This window comes from Manis pentadactyla, chromosome 6 (genome assembly GCF_030020395.1).
Source record: "Manis pentadactyla isolate mManPen7 chromosome 6, mManPen7.hap1, whole genome shotgun sequence".
Taxonomy (NCBI): Eukaryota; Metazoa; Chordata; class Mammalia; order Pholidota; family Manidae; genus Manis; species Manis pentadactyla.
The window spans coordinates 4,058,971-4,077,669 of record NC_080024.1 but is presented as its reverse complement, the minus strand read 5'-3'; the positions used below and the strand labels follow the sequence as shown (position 1 = coordinate 4,077,669).

The following is an 18,699-nucleotide window of genomic DNA, read 5'->3' as shown; positions in this document are numbered from 1 at the left end:
AGCCCTCACGGCCTGCCGGGCCTTCTCGCTGCCCGCTGGGTGACTGGGTAAGCCCTGTGCATTTACCACCCGAGGGCCTGATCCCAGAGGGCAGGCAGCCAGGGTCCTGTCAGTCCCTGTGGGTGAGGTTTTTCCAAGGCTCCGCCCTGGAATTCCAGAGACCCAGTGGGCAGCCACCCAGGGTGCTGTTCGTGTTGCGGCTGTGGGTGACGGGGCTGGCAGCCCCTGGTTTCTGGGCAGGCAGGCATTCTTCTGTGCCCCTCAGTGCCTTTGTCCTCTGGGACAGTCGCCAGGTGCAGGAAAGGCCTCTGGGTTCTCAGGTAGGCGAGAGACGCAGCGAGGGGCTGGGGTGACGCCTCCTGGGCTCCTTGGTCTGCGGGTACAGCTCCTGACCCGGCTCTGGCAGTCACCTCTGGACCACAGAGGGCTCGTACTCCTGACCGCCAGGCCCTGGTGGCTGAGGGCCTTGGGTGAGGGCAGAAACCAGAGGCCAGGGGGCTGGGAAGGAGGGCAGACCTGGCCTGGCCCCGGCCCCCGAGTTCAGGCAGGCGGCAGGAGCCTTGCAGCCCTGCTCCCCAAGGGGCAGGCCCAGGAAGTGGGGTGAGCAGGGAGCCAGGGGATGCGTGTGCACTGGCTCCCTCCGCACGGCTCCGTCCCGCTGTCAGGGGGTGACTGCCGCCTACAGCTCCGTCTGCCTGGGGCGGCTCGGGCCCCAGCCAGCTGTGCGCACGGTCAGGGGCCAGGACCCTCTGCTGGTGCTCATCAGGCCTTCTGGGATTTACCCCAGGGCGGATCCATGGTCTTTAGCTCTTAATTCCCCTGACAGATGATGGACTCTGGTAATGCAGAGGTGGGCAGAGTAAATGTCCTATTTGTCCACAACAAGGACTCTGCCATCAAAGGCCTTCATTTCGTTCAGGAATAAAACCAGGCAGCCATTCGTTTGGGAACTGGAGATGGTGCTGAGAGAATATCGTGGGGTCAGCCACAGTAGGGCCGAGTCAGGCAGGGTCTGAGATCTGGCTCTGTCCTTTCTTCCTGGCCAGCCGCCTGGCCCTTCACGTCCCCTCCCTTTAGGGGAGGTGTCTTTTCAGCCCATATTGCATTCCCCGCCATCAGCTCTGTCGAAGCCCCTTAGCCCTTCCCCAGGGCGGCCCCGGCTAGCGTACCAATGAGTGTGTTGCATTCTTACACTGCGCGGACTCAGGTCGGTGGATGAAGACGGCTGTAATTGCTGACAGCTCTGGGGGGTCATGGGAGAATTCGAGGGGGCTGTTCTCTCTGGCACGCTTTAATTAGACAGGTATGGAAGCAGAGGCTCAGAGAGGTTAAGTCACTTGCTCAAGGGCACACAGCTGGCCAAGGTGAACAGCAGAGCAGGCCTGGAACCTGCGTGTCCAGACTCTCGCTGTCCACCGTCTTCCTACCCTGCAGGCTGCTGCCCGGGGGGGGCAGCTCTTGCCCACTCACGAGACAAGACTTCTGATGGTGTCAGGTGTGGGCACCTTGGCTCAAATGCCCCCCGATTCATGAGCTGGTTCACGCTCTTGCCTGCCCTCCAAGTTTGCGTGAATGTGGACTTTTTCCCCAATGTAGTGGCTTTGCCGGCAGAGGGAGCTAACTACCAGATTCCCGGATTAAATAGATGAATCCTCCTAAGAGTTTCTAAAATGACAGGGCAATCAAGGCTCATTTGGGGAAGAAAAGACTGAGCTTTCATTCTTTATCTGAATCATCTCTACCTGCTAAAAATGATGTATAATGCATAAGGATCAAAAGTGATTAAAATCCTTACGAATTTAATCAGAAATTCACAGTTAACCACTATTTGCTTTGGTGCAAATTGATGTGGAATAACAATCATGTGCATCTGTACATTTTTTTTTAACTTGTGGGAAATTTGCTGGTGATTTGTCGGGGGATGTGCGGGGAGGGGGGCCATTGAAAGGAGAGAAAAGGAGGAAGGAAGCAATTGAAAGAGGGCTCCCTGGAGACCCCAAATGCGTGCACTTGGCAGTCCCATTGAGGGGCTTTGTTCATGAATTTCAGGCCTTTTGCTATTTATTATTATGAACAATAGGAAATCCTAATAATAACTCCTGTGTGCACCATTTGCCTTTACTGAGCAGAATTCTCTAGCTTGTTTCTTACCTCTGAATCAGATGTGTGGGCTTGTAACTCCCAGTCCCTGCTCCTTCCACATTTTCTTTCATTTTTTTCTAACTTATGCCTCATAAAATCAGACCACTGGATCCTTTCAAATACAGATAAGTACTTAAGGCAGAGAGAGACGGCTGCCTCTCCATTCCCTGTCTCCCCAGTAAAAGCAGACCTTAAAAAAAAGACACAGTCCCTGATAAGGGGCCCCACTGGAGAAAAGAAAAGACCAAATTGAGAACCCCTCGGGGAGCGCTCACCATCCTTTCAGCGTTAGGAACTTTTCTGTAGAAGGTTTTCTCCGTGTCCCCGATCCACACCACGGAGGGCTGGAGCTCTCGGGCCACCTGCAAGGACGAGAAGAGCCTTGGCTACACCTGCCTCTCCCTCTTGGGTGCGCTCCTGACCCCCAGTGGACGGCAGGACCTGCGGGCTGCGGGCGGCCTCTCTCTGGCCGCCACCTTCCCCGTGGCTGGGGTCACAGTGCGCTCCAGGACTCCGGGCCTCTGCTTCCTTTGGCTTGAGATAGGCCGGCAGTGTTCTGCTGCAGGGGAATGGAGGTGTGGGCCACGAAATCTCATCACAGCCTACTCGCAGCTCCCAGGTTTATTCAAGTGTGTATATCATGAGAAAAGCTGCCCAGGGAGGGTCTGCACGAGGCCGTTTGTTCGACTGTGTGGCTGTGCCTTTGTGGCAGAGGTTCTGCCTGGAGGGTGGCTCTGAGGCCCTCAGGGCGGGCAGGGCTTGGGGACAGCGCGGGGACTTACCGTGGGCCCCTGAATAATTGCCGCACACCTAACGGTCTCTTCAAAGCACCCTCATGATAGCAAAGTTCCAGTATTTTTGCAACAATCTGTGCTTTGTGTAAAACTGTGACAGATAAAAGCCGTCTCCAGCCACAGTGAATACAGTGCTATGCACTCCTATTTTTACATTTCTTAAAACATCATTAAGGCAGCAGGAGTGATTTTAAACCAAGATAAGCATTTAATGAATGATGGAAAATCACTAGGGACACTGTGGCCGAGTGTTTCCCTCAACATTGTGTACCAAGTGAAGCAGATTATGCACATTCAAGGACAAAAGTGGGTTTCACTTACTCCCGGTGCCAGTCCGACACCTGGGCTGGCTGCATTCACAGTCCCACACATGCCGGGCCCTTCAGAGAGGAAACAGTCTGAGCCAGTCCTGTTTGGTAGGTGTTATTTTATAGACCCAGAGCTACAGTTTAAGAATTCAGAATCACAAGCATTAATCCCAATTCCTGCGGCGGGGTGGCACGGGGCAGTAACAGTGCAGGCCAGCGGTTAGAGAGCAGCCCTGTGCTGGACCTGGACCCCCACATGGCAAATGGCCTCACACATGTGGTCAGGGCCAGCATGGGCCTGCAGGGGCCAGCAGGTCCTCTGCTCAGAGGACGTAACCTGAGATAGCTTGCTGTCCTCACTGTAACCCTGCAGGGCAGGTTCCCTCACTATCAGCCTGTTTACAGATTGGGAAACTGAGGCTCAAAGACGTTAAGCCACCTGTCCAAGGCCACACAGCTAGGAAGTGGCAGAGGCAGGCTATGAGGCCAGGCTGGTGGCTGCCAGGTCTATGCTAGAAGCAGGACCACTTGCACGGGTCTCCTTGCATATGCAAGCTGGGCACTTGGTGCCCGCCCTGGCCTCGCACGCCCGCACCTAGCGATAGCACCGCCGGTATGTCCCACCTCCCAGTTGCTTCCAGTGCTAGCAGTCCATCCATTTCTTTGCTCCTTACTTTAAGGACACTGTTTCCAACGTGGCCTGCCCGCTGCGGTCAGAGGGACCTTGCTAAAGGGCCGAGGGGGGCGGGTGGCCAGGGGCCCTCATTCCACTGGAAGCTGTTCTGAGCTGATGTCAAAAGCTTCTCTACTTCAGCCCCCAAAAGAAATAAGAATATCAGGTATTGAATGTAAAAGGTTTTAAGCTTCTTAGAAAAAAGATACTTTATAGTAACAAAGGCAAAATTGTATTCTTTTTAGTCCCTCTTAAACAAAAGTCTTGAGGTTTAGAACCGAAACCAATGGAAAAACAATTTGCGCATAAGCAACTGTCTCCGGTCTTTAGGCTAAATCGTGAGCTTGCTGATGCGCAGGCCCCTCCTCTCCTAGGTGGTTTCGGCGCGCAATGGCTTTTTCACAGCTTTTATTTGTGTGCCTCTCTTCTCTCAAGCCAGCTTTTCTTGATGGGAATCCCAGATGGGAGGGCCAAGTACTTCAGTGTTACTTTTTTCTTTCTGCCTTTAAGAAAGTTAACTAAGCCACATAGATGGACTGGAAACAGGAGTCTCACTAGCCTGGGGTAATTTTGAGGCCAGCAGTCCAGTTGCTAGCCCCTGACTCGAGGTTGTTTTGAAACCCTAGTCCCACCGTTCCATTGAATGTGAAAGTCCACAATTGTTCCCTGAATGCCTTTGCTCTTCCAGGGCTGGTGGGGGATTTCCACACTTCCTGTATTTTTAACATGAACCTGTGAAGGAATTCCTCTCCCAGGACTGTTTACCTGCTGTGGGGCACACACGGCTGTGCGGAGGGCTTTGGTGGTGACGTGGGCTGGAGGGGCTCGATTGTTACCAAATGAAGCAGAACACATGTCCCAAGCGAGGTCTTTGACGATAGCAATGCAAGGAATGATCATTTGCAAAGTGCCTTGAGATCCACGACGCCACTTCTACCCTCTTGTCACCTGCCACAAACTGTCAAACGTGTCCCACGCCTCGTCCCCTTTCACGGATGAGGTCACTGAGGCACAGAGGGGTGAGGCGTGTGCCCCGCCAGCACCAGAGCAGGGCTGCGGCCTGGAGTCCACCCCGGGCCAGCCCGGCATCCCCAGGCCCAGGCCATCAGCCAGCGCTGTACTGCCATGTCCGTGGTGGGCAGGATGCCTGTGCCAAAGCGTCCTGTTACCCTGACCGGTTCCCTCCTCCTCCACCTTTCTTCCCAGCAGGGAGGATGCTAAAACCGTGACCGTCTTGTCCTCCCATGATTGCCCTGAACTTGATGTGGGGGGAGCTGGTCTCCGGGGAACTGGGAAGTTGGTGGGGACGAGGGCGCAGAGGGTGGAGTGGGAGGGGACGCTGGAGGCAGGGACACAGGTGGGGAGGCTTTCAAGGAAGAGGAGGTGAGATCTTAAGCAGAGGAGTGGCAGGCAGGGCAGGAGATGTAGACTCGGCCAGACGCAGTGGCGGCTGGGTAAGGGGTGAGGGACGGGGGTGCTGGGGTGCCTGGAGGACAGGAGGACAGTGGCCCATGAGGTCTGACAGGAGACAAGGTGAAGTGAGGATGCCACTGTAGGCCATGGAGCCGAGGGCGGCTGGGCGTCCAGGTGGGACCACCGACGTGGGGAGGCAGGGAGGAGGGGCGGGGTCGGCCTGGCTCTGAGCTGCAGCCGTCGATGGCCACAGAGCTGTGGGCTGATGAGGGCAATTCCCAAGCACAAGGGGCAGAGGACAAGGCCGGAGGGGGGCTGCGGTGTGGGGGCTGGGGGCTAAGGCACTGCTGGGAGCTGGAATGAAAAGGGAGGTGGCACCGGATAGGAATGGGGGCACAGCAGAGCGGGCTGTCCCCGAGCCAGGGGAGGCCTGAGGTGCAGGAAGGGACTGGGCAAGGTGGCAGGCCTGGCCCGAGGGTGTGGCAGCCAGGAGGGTGTGGAGGTGACAGAAGCCAGTGACAGGGCACTGAGGCATGAATGGTCCGAGAGAGAGACAGGAGGTCCTTTCAGAGGGACGGGCAGCGCAGGTGTGCAGATGGCATGGAACGCAGCCGGAAGGCGGCCGGGCATGCAGAGGGGAGCGGTGCCTGTGTTCCTGGCCCGGGGAGTCCGTGCAGGGGAAGGCTGGCTGCTGGCCCGGCGGCACGCCTGCGGGACAGGGGTGTTCGGGCAGGCTGAGCTCTGAAAACGGGTCTGCTGGAAATTTGGTCCTTTCTTGTTGTAAAAGTAGCATCATTATTCAAAACTTCAGAATACACATGCAGGCTGACATAAACAACACTTTTTTCTCCCTCCATTGAGAATGAATCATCAAACACTTCCTGTCTTTACAGACCCTTTTCAACATCCATGTTTGCAAAAAGATTGTTATTCATACACTGCTTTATATCTCATTCTCTTAATACGAAATTTACTTCTCCATCATCATTTTAATATGATGTCCCACAGTTTATCGATCTAACCCTCTCTTTTTGGATATTTGGGTATTTTCCACCTTCTACTAGTCAAGCAATGCTTAGATGGGCGCCTGTGGGCACATGACCGGTCATTCCGTTAGACTCACACCGGACACGAAGGTGCTGGTCCGGAGGCCCTGAGCCGCCGGCCTGCGCTCCTGGAGGGCCTCGCTCACGCTCTCTTCAGCAGGAAGTAAGTGGATTTTTTTCCATACTTTTCTCCTCAACAGGTATTCACAATAAAAACCTCTTTGCCAATTTATTAATGAAAAATGGTATCCTTTGTTCTTTTAACTTTCATTTAGCAATGAAAAGGCTTCATTTAAATTACTCACAGATAGTTTGAGGTCATGGGCAATTAAATGTAATTAATTCATAATTGAACTTTTCGGAAGTTACATAGGACAGTTCACTTCAACTGTCAGTAGAGGGCTCTTCAGTCCTATCAAATATCACTACAGATTTTCCGTTTTGTATCCGCTCTGGAATAAAGACGAATTTCCACCAACATGTGCCTTTTCAGATTCTGGGAAGCTCTATCGAACAATTAAAGACTTCTCCATCCAGGTGAGTTTTATGGATTTGATCTTTGCCATTCTTTAAAGAAACACTGTCAAACATTCAGTTCAGAATTAGAGTCTCTCGGGTTAGGATATATTGGCTTAATAATAAAAACTTGTTTGTGTGAGTTACTAAGATCTGACCAAATGACTCCTGGAAGTTTTGGAAGTTCTCTCTGAAAGGTCCTGTTTCCTTGCTATCAAGAATCCCAGGAAAAAGGCAGCTATTTATTTTCAGTGGTTGTGCATCAGCTCACCAAACTGAAAAGGATCATCCATCCACCCACCCATCATCCCTCCATCCCTCCATCTCACCCCTATGGGCTGAGCACCTGTGATGTGTCAGGCTCTGTGGTGGGAGGCAGGGGATGTCTGGGAACTGAGACATGGCCCCTGGCTGCACGGTGTGGCTTCCTGGGTCTGAACGGGAGGTGCCAGGCACAGTCGGGCTGCCACTAGGGAGGCGCTGCCATGCTGGGGAGGAGGTGGAGAGCTGTGGCTTATGGGGGGCTCACTATCCTGACCTGTAGTCACTTGCATTCTGTTTATGTGAAGTGACTTAGTATGTGAAGACATTTCTTTTGTATTTCCACTATGTAAAGATGATATTTAAAATTTCTATTTCCTTGCTTTACTTTTTGAGATTGCAGAGGCTGCTTCCAAGTCCTCAGTGGGTGCCAGCTGGACAAACCATAAACGATAATGAAAAGGGCAGAGGTGTGCTAAGGAGTCAGGAGCCAGGCTGGGCTGGCCCCGCATGGGCTGGAAGGTAAACTGAAGCAGAGGAGAGGACCAGAGGGCGCTGGGGATGCAGGTACAGCTGACGGGCTTGTGGCAGTGACGTGGGGGGAACCTGGCCAGTGCTGGTAACAGGAGCATGTTGGAGCTATTGCTGTTGATCAAACTGTATTCAAGGGGAAGGTCTGGATGGTGGCAGGTGTCGGGCTTACAAACCACCTGGCTGTCCTGTGCAGCCCCCTTCTCCTCCTCAGCCCAGTCCTGATGACGCCGGGGCTCACACCAAACCACACTGCACAGACTTTGAGCGGTACCGGGGTTAACACCACTGTGCAGGGCCAGAATCGACTTCCCATGGCACATTTTAGCCTCACTCAAGGCACCCCTACTCTGTTTCCAAATTAGTTAAAAATTCTTTCATGCCTGTGGCATTGACCCCGGTCCTAGCCCATCCCCACTGCCCCCCACAGAACGAGAGTGGAGACGCACTGTACTCATGGTGATTTACAGCCCCCAGAGCACCTCTGCTGTCCCACTCACAGCGCTCGGCGGGCACCTGGGGATGCTCTGTAGCTTCCACTCAACTTGGCTGTGAACCTGGAACTGCTCTGAAATATAATAAAGCCTGTACAAAAAAACCCAAGCATTTGGTGCCTCTGTGCACCCCTCAGCCTGCAACCATCTCCTAGCACAGGGAAGGCCACCTGGCTTTCTGATGGCACGGCCTTCCGGGACTTAGGGTCCCCAGTCCAGGGGCTGCACCAACGTGGCTAAATTCTGTTTCTCTGCCTCTCATGCTCCCCGCCCCCTTCACTTGAGCAGCTCTGTTTTTTGGGGTCGGGTATAGGTCTTTGCTTTATCCATATTGAATTTCACCTTGTAAAGGTGGGGCTAACATATTTATTACATTTACTACACATCTGCGTGTTTTAAAAAAATCACTCACAATGTTTTTGTCTGAATTATTAACCAGGAATGGAAGTCTCCGTGAGCTATGGAAACATAATTGGGCGGGCTCCCTATCACGTGACTGCTGGACCAGTTGTTTGCATCAGCACATCTGGGCAAGACTGCTTGGCCTGCCGCCGCAGGCAGTCGACTGTGAGCCCGCCGAGGAGCCCCTGGTGGGCAGTGCCCAGGCGCGAGCAGCATCTCGGCTTCCTTTCGTCTCGATGAGCTTGCAGTACAGGCCACGTGGCCTGGAGCTGACCTGGCTGGGTGGCGCCCTTAGGCCTGCTGTCCTGGCCCCCACAGTGGCCTGACCCTCAGTGGCCAGATCTAATGCAGAGGAAGGAGGTTGGGGATGGGGCGCAAGGACACAGGGCAGGGATAGAATCCTTCCCAAACCCAGAGCCCAGGAACAGGAGCTCTCTGCCCTGGTCTGCTCTCCTGGGCCCTGCTGTCTGCCCCTGGCCTTGTCATGGGTGGCCTGGAGGGTCAGGGCAGAGGGAAGGCTGGGGCGGGGGTGTCAGGAAGAAGTGGCATCCTGTGGATTGTGCCAGAAGGACACAGCAGCTTCCAGTTCCTGCACATTTTCAGGCGGAAATGTTCCCAGCGTACGCTTTGGTCCAGGAATGGCCTTGCCCTTGGGTCACCACAAGGGCACAGCTCCTACAGTGCTGGGCACAGCAGAGCCTTCCCTGCCCCACAGGCCAGAGGGGACCATGTCACAGCTTTGGAGTAAGAGCTAGACTTAAATCCAGATGCCAGCCCCTTAGTTCTTCTAAGTTTGATCAAATTAAGTCCTCTGAGCCTCAGTTCTCTCATCTGTAAAATCAGGCCTTTAATTCCAGCCTGCTCAGGGATTGGTGCAATTAGAAGGATGAGTGCAAGATTCCTCAGCACGTGCCAGTCACCTGGCCAGATAATGAGGGCCCCCCGTGCCCCGCCAAGCCCTGCCTGGCTGTGGTAAAGCCCCGAGGAGCCCGGCGCCTTGTCTGGGAGGCTCCTGCCCACAGCATATGGGTTAAATATTAATCATTCATCATATTTCTTAGTTGTTGGATATATGTCTAATATTTCCTCACAGAGTAGATGTATTTTCCACATATAGCATTACCAGAAGCAAGGGTTTTAAATAACAAGTGTTTACTTGTACAGCAAACACATTCCTTAAAGGAACCCCACCATCTGAGCTGTTTGTCTATTAGGAATTACTGAGCGTACAACAAACGAACCGTCTGAGAATAATGGTAGCAAATGGATTTGGATTTGTGTTGTGAGACGATCGGAAACTCATCTCCCTGGGGTGTTTTCACGTGTGCAGGCTGTTGTGGCTGAAGCAACTGCCACTTGGCAGAGGTGAGCTTGTGAAGTTGCCTAATGGCTGCATTCTTTACTCTCCAGAGATTGTCAGTCATAGGGATTCTTTGTACGAAGATGTGGTAAGTACCAGGCCCTCCTGTGATTCCACAGATCTCCAGCAAATGCCACAGATGCTTGCTTTTCTGCTCTGAAGCCCCAGCCCCCATTCCACAGTGCACATAATGGGGGGATGTACTATAGCTTCCCGCCCTTGATTTTGCAGCACAGGCATAATTTCCCGCTTTCCTCTGGTTAATTAAAAGCAAATACCTCTTTGCAATGCAGATAGCTGCTCTGTCAGTCATGCCAGGACACAGTGGCCTTACTGTGCACGGTTTTTAATTGAATGACTCCCACTCCTGGGACCTCTGGGTCTTTCATTAATCAGTTATATACACAGTAAAGGTGAAGCTTAATGAGGTGTGTGTCAGATGCTCTGACATGGAGTGGCCTAGGTGGATGAATGTTCTGCTCGACATTTTGATAATTTGACACCCAGCATTTTGTAGACCACACAGTATCACTTTGCTATGATTCTAATAAATGCAAAAATAGCACATCTGATATGCAGATAAAACCTCTGAGCAGCAGGAAAGAACAATTCCTTGTGAACAAGAACATCAGGATCATGTCATTGGCTCTCACAGCAAGAGTGACTGAGCCATTTGGTGGTTGAGCAAAGGCTGTGGACCCAGACTGTGTGGGCTCACACTGTAGCATTGTACTGGTCAAAAATTACTTAAATGTGTTGTGCCTCAGTTTTCTTATCAGTAAAATGGAGAGAATGACTGTGCCTCCCTGACAAGGTTGATGTAAGGATTGAATGAGTTAATACATATGGAGAGAAGTATAGAATAGGGCTGAGGATATGTACATTCTTATGAAATACCAATGTTTTTATTTCAGTGCTTCTGTATGGTACTTGACAGTGTCAACAAAATTTGGTGTCCGGAATGAATGAATTTAGGTGTTCTTCTGGGGAAGGGGATGGGCTTCTTTTACTTTTCCTCTGAAGGACTTAGTACTTAGAGCTTGGTGGGTAAGTACATGGAGGCCAAAAGTCAGGCTGCTGGGCTTTAAATTCCAACTTGCCTTTAAATCCTTGACTCACCTTGGGAGTGTGTGTGCATGGGGAAGGGTTTCTAGAAGCTCAGTGGAAAGCAGTGGCTGGAAAACTCAAAGAACTGAGCACATATCATAGCTTCTGCCAAGTTGGAGGAGCTTGGGAAATACCTCAGGATTTCCACTGAAACCTCAAAATAAACATGCCATTCTAGGACTAAGGGATTTACCTTGGGCTAAGGGCAAAATGAAATGAACCCACAGTAACAAAATAGGAAATGAAGCCTTTGAAAGTTTGAGCTGTAATTTAACTGCCTGTTATAACAAAGCATGCCTCAAAGTGTCAAAACACCCCATCCACAATGCCTAATATAAAATAAAAAATCATTACTTATTGATCATTATGGAAAAACAGGAAAATGTGACACATAGTCACAGAAAAAACAGTCAAATAGAAAGAAACCCCAAGGACTGGCATTAGCAGGTAAGTACTATGAAGCCACAGTTAAGTTCAAGGACTAAAAGGAAAAGATAGTCACATTGAATGAACAGATGGAGAATTGCAGCAGAGAAGTGAAAACCTATAAAATTAAGCAAATTAAAATGCTAGAACTGAAAAGTAAAATGTTAGAAATAAAAAGAATCCACAAGGTAGATTAAATAGCAGATTGGAGTTGGTAGAAGAAAGCGTTGGTAAATTTGAATACGGATTAATAAAATTTATACAATGTGGAAACTAGAGAGAACAGAACCTTCATGACTTGTGGGACAATATTAAGCAGTCAAATATATATGTAATTAGAGCCTCAGGAAAGTAGAGAGAATGGGGCAGAAAGAATATTCAAAAAAATGGTGGCCAAAAGTTTCCAAAATTGGTTTAAAACATGTATTTACAGATACAATGGGCACAGTGAGCCTCTAGCAGTTTAAGTATGAAGAATAAATAAAACCACCTAGACACATCATAATCTGATGAAAACCAAAATAATGAGAAAAATCTTATAACCATTCAGAGAATAATGACACATTACCCACAGGGGATCAACAATTTGAATTTCTGATAACTTTTCATCAGAAATAATGGAGGTAAGAAGACAATGGAATGACATCTTTAAAATGCTGGAAAAACACGTGTCAAGCCAGAATTCCATATCGAGCAAAAATATATATGCTGAGCCTTCAAATGGAGGCGATGTAAAGACATTTAAAATGCATGCTAAGAAAATATGTTGCATGTAGACTTGCACCAAAAGAAATGCTGAAAGAATTTCTTTGGCTAAGAAGGAAATAAGCCAGGGGGAAAGTCGGCTTGACAGAAAGAGGTGAGAGTGCTGGAAATGGTAGGTATGTGGGTAAGTGTAAAACACGAAATCTCCCCCCCTTGATTGCTTTAAAAGACAAATGGCTATTTAATGTGAAAATAATAATACTCTACTGTGGTGTTTATAGCAGTTCTAAATGTAAAATATATGATAAAAATGTAAAGGACAAGGGATAATAAATGGATTATATTGTTGTAAGGTTATTTTCTATGTAATATAAATACAGCACAATATTAACTTTATGTAGATTGTGATAAGCTGAAAATGAGTATTGCAATCTGTAGAACAATCACTAAACAGTAAGAAAGAGGCATGTGCTAAAAAGATAATAGAGGAATTCAAATAAAATACTAAAAAGTAGCGTTAACTGAAAGAAGGCAGGAAAGGAAAAACAGAAGAAGGAAAAAAGAAATGATAAATGGAGAACAAACAGTAAAATGGTAGGCCTGACTCAAACACAGGAATAATTGCATTTAGTGGAATTTGAACAAATGCTCCAATTAAATGGCACATGTTATCAGATTGAATAAGAAGTGAAGACTCAAGCGTGTGCCGTCCACAAGAAATGAGCTTTAGCTATAAAGACATTGAAAACAGAAGAAGATACAGAAAGCTGTGGCTCTATTAATGTCAGACTAGGTAGACTTCAAGACAAGGACTATTACTAGAGGCAAAATGGCATTCTGCAATGATCAAATAACCCATCAGGAAGACTGACAATCCTAAAAGTGGGTGCAAATCATAACAGCTCTGCAACATACATGGGGCAAAAACTGACAAAACCTGAGAGAAATACAGAATTCCAAAGTCAGAGTGGGAGGTGGAGCACCCTGTTTCAGAAACTGATAAACAACTGAACAACCCAAACATGAGGAGAGGAAAAAGCAAGCCATGGAAGGAGAGAACGTTTGCAGTCCGTGTGCCCGACGAAGAGCTCGTAAGCAGAATACCCCAAGGACTCCTAGAAATCACAAGACCAGCAGCCCAGGGAAAAGTTGGCGCGGGACTTGAACAGACATTTCAAAGGAGAAGTTATACAAGGACCAAAGAGCATGTGAAAGTGGCGGCTCCACAGATGCACACGGTTTTCAAAGGTCACACTTAAGTATCCTTAAGTCTGTGCATTTCAATGATGATAGATTCTGCCTTAATACGGACAGGGCAGGGGGGCGAAGAGAAGCACCTCAGTTTCCACCCCAGCTCAGCTACTTGGTCTTGGTGGCCTTGGCAAATTACCTAACTTCTCAGATCCCCAGTTTTTCTGTAAAAGGGGGACGAGAATGAACTGCACTGGGATGCTGTGGAGATAGGTGTAATGACACAAAGATGTGAGACTCCAGCCCATATAAGGTGCTCCACTGATGTTTAATGGTGTTTCTCAGTTTCCTACCCACCTTCCTCTTCTCCCGCCTCCTAGCTTGTCAAAATTCTCTCTCCAGGGGTTCCTGCTGGACAAGCAAGGGGGAGCAGGAGAGAGGAATGTTCTAGCTCGCCGCAGAGATGGGGGCTCTGTGGCTAAGAGAAGAAATCTCACCACCGCCGCATTCTCCCTTAGGGCTGTTGGGATGACAAGGAATAGGAGCCATTTCTAGGCACAGCTGTGCACGCACAGCCACCTCCTGTGCTTTAGAGCCCCAAGCAGATGCAGAGCCATCTAGCCCCAAGGACAGGATAGGCCTGGCTGTACATTTTAACATGGTAAAGCCTGGCTTGCCTGGCATTCTAGCAACCAAAAGTGAATTGAACAGCATAAAGACAACTCCACCAAATAAAAATGAAATCCCGTGAAATTAAAAAAATCTAAATATAAATATTCTGTATAAAAATGCTTTAAAACTTGGCAATCCTTGCATGTTTACATGTATATTGTGTCCCTGTCTACCATCTTACCGTCATCATCTCCATCTAAGCTATATCAGGGAATTATTACTTTTAGGGCTGACAGAGGATCTCAGTATATCATTTGGTTTAGCTCATTCATTTTGGCGATGATAAAACAGAGACCTAGGGTGGTGAAGAGCTTATCTAAGATCACAGAGCTGGCTAGTGTACAGATATTTTAGGACACCGTGTCCTCTGGCTGTGAGGTATAACTGAGCATTTATATTCCCGGGGTCAGCTTAGCAACCCAGGCTCCTTATTTCCTGGCTGAGGAGCTGAGTGCAGAGGGTACCAAGCCTTGGAAATTCACGCCATGTGGGAAAGAATCCCCGAAAATGCAAACGTTTGACGTCATTATTGAAGGGATGAAAATAGAAATCCTGGATTTAATTTTCAGTGACGTGTGAGCATTTGAGGAAGGATTCCAGCCGCAGAAGGAGGCTGGTCTGGATGGCACAGGAGGGTTTTTATGCAATCTAAGAAGCTGTTCATAATTGTTGGATGCTAGCCAGATGCAATAATTAAGTAATTTACAGGAGGATGCGATGGGGAAGTTCAAGAGGGATGTGCCTGTCAGCCTGAGGAAACTGTCTGCCGGGGCCTGGGCTAGTTGGCTCAAGGAAGTTAACTGCAGGATTTGAAAATGTAACTTGAGAGAGGGAGGAGAATGGGAGCCAGGAAGTGTAATAAATACCTTGAAGACCATGTGCAGCATCATCTGGAGGCCGGTTTTGCCAGGGTATTTCCCAGCAATGTTCGTCGCGGACAAGTTGAAGAGGTTGGCTCCCGTTTCGGTACAGATGGCGTGGACCAGCATTTTCTTCCCTACCCCTGACGGCCCTGCCAGGAGCAGGGATTTCACCACAGGAGCTTTCTCATGCACTGCTGCAGAACCTAAAGGAGGCGAGGCAGAGGCTGTACAACCCTGGCAGGAAAAGAAGGGGTTCCTAGACTAGGGTTCCTGGCGTCCGTTGCTCCGCCGTGTGGCCCCGGTTTCCACGACAGCAATGGCTCTTTCGGAAGCATGTCCCGGCGGGGGCCGCCTCCCCTCAGCCGGCTCTGCAACGCCTCGGGTTTGCATGTCAGGGCTTGAGATGGAGCCCCGAGCCTCCCTGGGTGTTTGAAATTTTGCTTCTCTCCTACCCCTCACTCTAGAATTTCCCCCAAACTCATCATTTTAAAGAACATTCCTGCAATAACTTACCTCGGGCATTTTTTGAGAGGGGATTTCTCTGCTCTCAGCAGCAGCATTACATCCTTTGAGAGCTTGGGAGGAAGAATGTGGAGACATGATGGGAAAGGAGGCTGGGAAGTGTTCATTAGCGATTCTTAGAAGGCAAAGGGGAAAACCGAGATACAGGCGGCTGTAGGCTGGCTTCTTTCTTCTGCTCTGGTTTCTAGCCTGTCAGTGGGGACGGAGCCAACCTGACACTTGATAATAGAGAGGCCTGGATTATTACGGGGTCACCTAGAGGTCTGCGCCTCGTGCTCTCAACCACTTTGTCTCCTTCAAGCCCAGATCGGGATGTGGCCTTGAGGGTCTTCCACCATCCTGAACACAGGCAGTGTGCACACTGGCTCTAAGTGATTGTAAAGTGAGTGGGATTAAATCCAGAAAAGTGCTGCAATCGAAGCATTTACTGTCATCTAAGTTTGTGAGGTCACCTATGGGGCACTTGTGGGTTTGCTGTAAATATATCAATATTATAATTATTGTGCATTTCTTTCTTTCTTTTTTAATGTGTAATTGAAAAGCAATAGAGAATTTACTAAATAATTTAAAAAATTTTATGGTTACTTAACATGAACTTGGTAAAGAGATTTGAGTGAGTTCTTTTTAAAATGAATTTAAGTAGGCATGCTTTATTTGTGGTTAGTGAGCACTATGGTACTGTTACATGATAAAGGAGATACAGTTTGCTGTGCTAGGAGAGACGCCATTCATCGGCTGTCCATTCAGGGCCTTGGCATTGAGGGCTGCTCAGTCCATCGCCCTGCTTAGGGCTGTCACAGGTTCCAATGTGGGTTAGTTGGGATTTGCTGTAAAGAGTTTATAACCAGGAGGGGAGCTAAACCCCAGTGGATGTGACTAGAATGGGAGGCAAATCATGCTGACGTCCATGAGAGCCATGGAGGGCTCCGAGAAGAAACCAATTCCAACTGGGAGTTGGGGGGGGTGGCTCGGGCCGGACTTGCAGGAGAGGCCGGCCTGTGAGCAGGCCTCTGAACGGTGGGCAGAACTGGAATGTGTAGTGAAGGGGACACGTGAGAAGATCCCACATGCAGGGACACAGTGACTGCAGGCCTGGAGTTGGGGGTCAGACAGCCACTACGGAGTGGCAGGAATTCTGACTGGCGACAGAGCAGGCACAGCAAAGGTGTGGGGATGGAGCCTGGTGCCAGCCGCCGGGTGCCTGGGGGCGGGTGGGGGTTGCAGATGGGCTAAGGGTCCTGGCTGAAGCCGGGGGCTGGGGAGAGGCCCTGCAAGGGTAGAAGGCAAAGAGGACAGTGCTGAGGACAGAAGCTGGGGAGGGGACAGCAGGATGGAAGGGTCAGGGGGGTAGGGAGACCCAGGAGAATGTGTCACTTACTCCAGGGAAGTGACTCTCCAGAGGGGGTGGTCGCCAAGATCCCTCAGAGAGGTTGGGAAGGGTGGCACAGGAAGGCCTGTGCCCCTGGGCCTCGCTGACCTCTGCACAGCCCCTCAGAAGGGTGGCAGCGGCCGGGATTTGGTGGGGACGTGCCTGCCACAGTGTCCAGGGACAGCTCTTCTACCCATCTTGCCTTTCAACGCAGTTTAAAGAAGTTACACAGAACGACCGAGAGACAGAGGGCATTTCCAGGCTCCGGTGCATTCAGCCTTTGCGACTTTCAGAGGGTCAGAGTCCCACGGAGGCCAGCCAGTGCCCCGTGTCCTAACCCGGCTCTGCCACCTTGTCACTAGGAGGTCCTCAGCCACTTGGAAAGCCTTACTCATCTGTAGAAACAGGGACAAGGTCCAGCTGGATGGGCTTTTCAGGGAAATGGAACAACGCCCATCAAATTCTCAAGCACGCCGTTTCTGCTGTGAGGACGCCCCCCTCCCTTCCTCCTCTCCTCCCACGTGCTGGGGGACAGCTGCTCTTCTGGGAGAGTGGCAGGTGAATGCTGACCAGAGGCCCCCTGGGGTTGCCTGATCTGCCCGGAGGCTGAGAAAGCTCCAGCCTCGTTCTGGGAGGCCTGGCTGAGGCTCCGAGCCCTGGAGGCCGGCGGGAGCGTGTGCTGCTGGCTGGGCAGAGAGCAGCCTCACGGTGTGTCCTCAGTGCCCGCTGCACGGTGGCCGAGCTGCTTAGTCCTGCCAGTGGCAACCTGAGCAACAGGTCCGGCAACCACATTGCTCTTTGTACCCAAATACTAGTCCAGACATCTGAAACTAAAATGAGGCGGTGGAGGGCAGGTCGGGGAACGCTCTTCTCTGTCTGTCCTGTTTGTTCACAGCAGACACACACAGCGGTCATGAGAACAAACGTCTGCTAGCCCTGGGCCTGGGGAGGTCAGCAGCCTGTAGGGACTTCACGTTTCTCACTGGCACGATCTGAGTGGAATGCTTCCTGAGCACCCTTCTTCTGCTAGGAAATGACATCACCTCCTCGTATCCAGGAGCCCCGGGGCAAACACGCCACCCCCTCGCTTGTTAGAGGTTGGTTGGCTCCTGGAGCTCTGCTCTACTGCCTTCAGCCACACTGATACAGTCAAAGGCCAATTATTTTACTTACAGGGACCCCATAAATACTGCATATTTATTTTGTTGACCCTAAATTATTTTGACCTCCACAGTATTATATACTTATGCTAAATATGTAATTTATGTTGACCTCAAATTCCATTGACTACTTATGACATTAAGCTAAAAGAGCTATGAACTATTTTTTGCCAATAGGTTTAATTTCTTATTTAAGTCAAAGTGGAATGATATTGTAAGTACCCAAACTATTCCCATGTCATTTTGAAGCAAATTAAACAAAAGGTGCTCTATTTCAGAACTGCAGTCGGAGCACAGCCCGGCTGGAGAGCCTACCCTGCCTCAGGTAACTGGGGTCATGTACATATTAAAGTTATAAAAAAGTAAAAGTGAATGAGAACAGCAGGTATCTCTGTTTAATGAGGGCCCCACCTTTCCTGCACCTTCGGCGCACTTTAAAACTCTGGTATAGCTGTTGGAACAGCCGTTCGAATCTTACTTAGCAGTTAGAGTGAACTTCAGTGGAAACTGGCGGAGCTTTGATCCTTTACATCCAGAGTTACACTTGCACGGACTCCTGAAAGGCCACTTCTGTTAAGGACGTAGTAACAGAAGCCTGTGTGCAAAAGGCAAGCCTAACCATAGCTTTTGTCTAATTTGATTAATTTTAACTGCAGGTGCTTGCTTTGGCTATTCTCTCTCCAGATGAATGCCGACAGGCCTGCCAGCCAGAATGTGGAGCAGGCACATGGCCGTGCTCCCCGG

General features: G+C 50.0%; 1 protein-coding gene across 4 annotated transcripts in view; it reads right to left on the bottom strand.

The window, feature by feature from the left end:
• The window catches only part of IQCA1 (IQ motif containing with AAA domain 1), a 176,433-nt gene that overhangs the window by 26,509 nt on the left and 131,225 nt on the right, over positions 1-18,699 (bottom strand). For 3 of the 4 annotated variants that reach the window (XM_057503392.1, XM_036901073.2, XM_057503394.1), the window contains 2 exons: positions 14,908-15,107; positions 2,418-2,504 (listed from right to left, as the gene is read on the bottom strand). In XM_057503392.1, coding sequence (XP_057359375.1) covers positions 2,418-2,504; positions 14,908-15,107 — 287 coding nt within the window. The remainder of the gene's footprint in view (positions 1-2,417; positions 2,505-14,907; positions 15,108-18,699) is intronic. The other variant, XM_057503393.1, reaches the window with a different exon arrangement.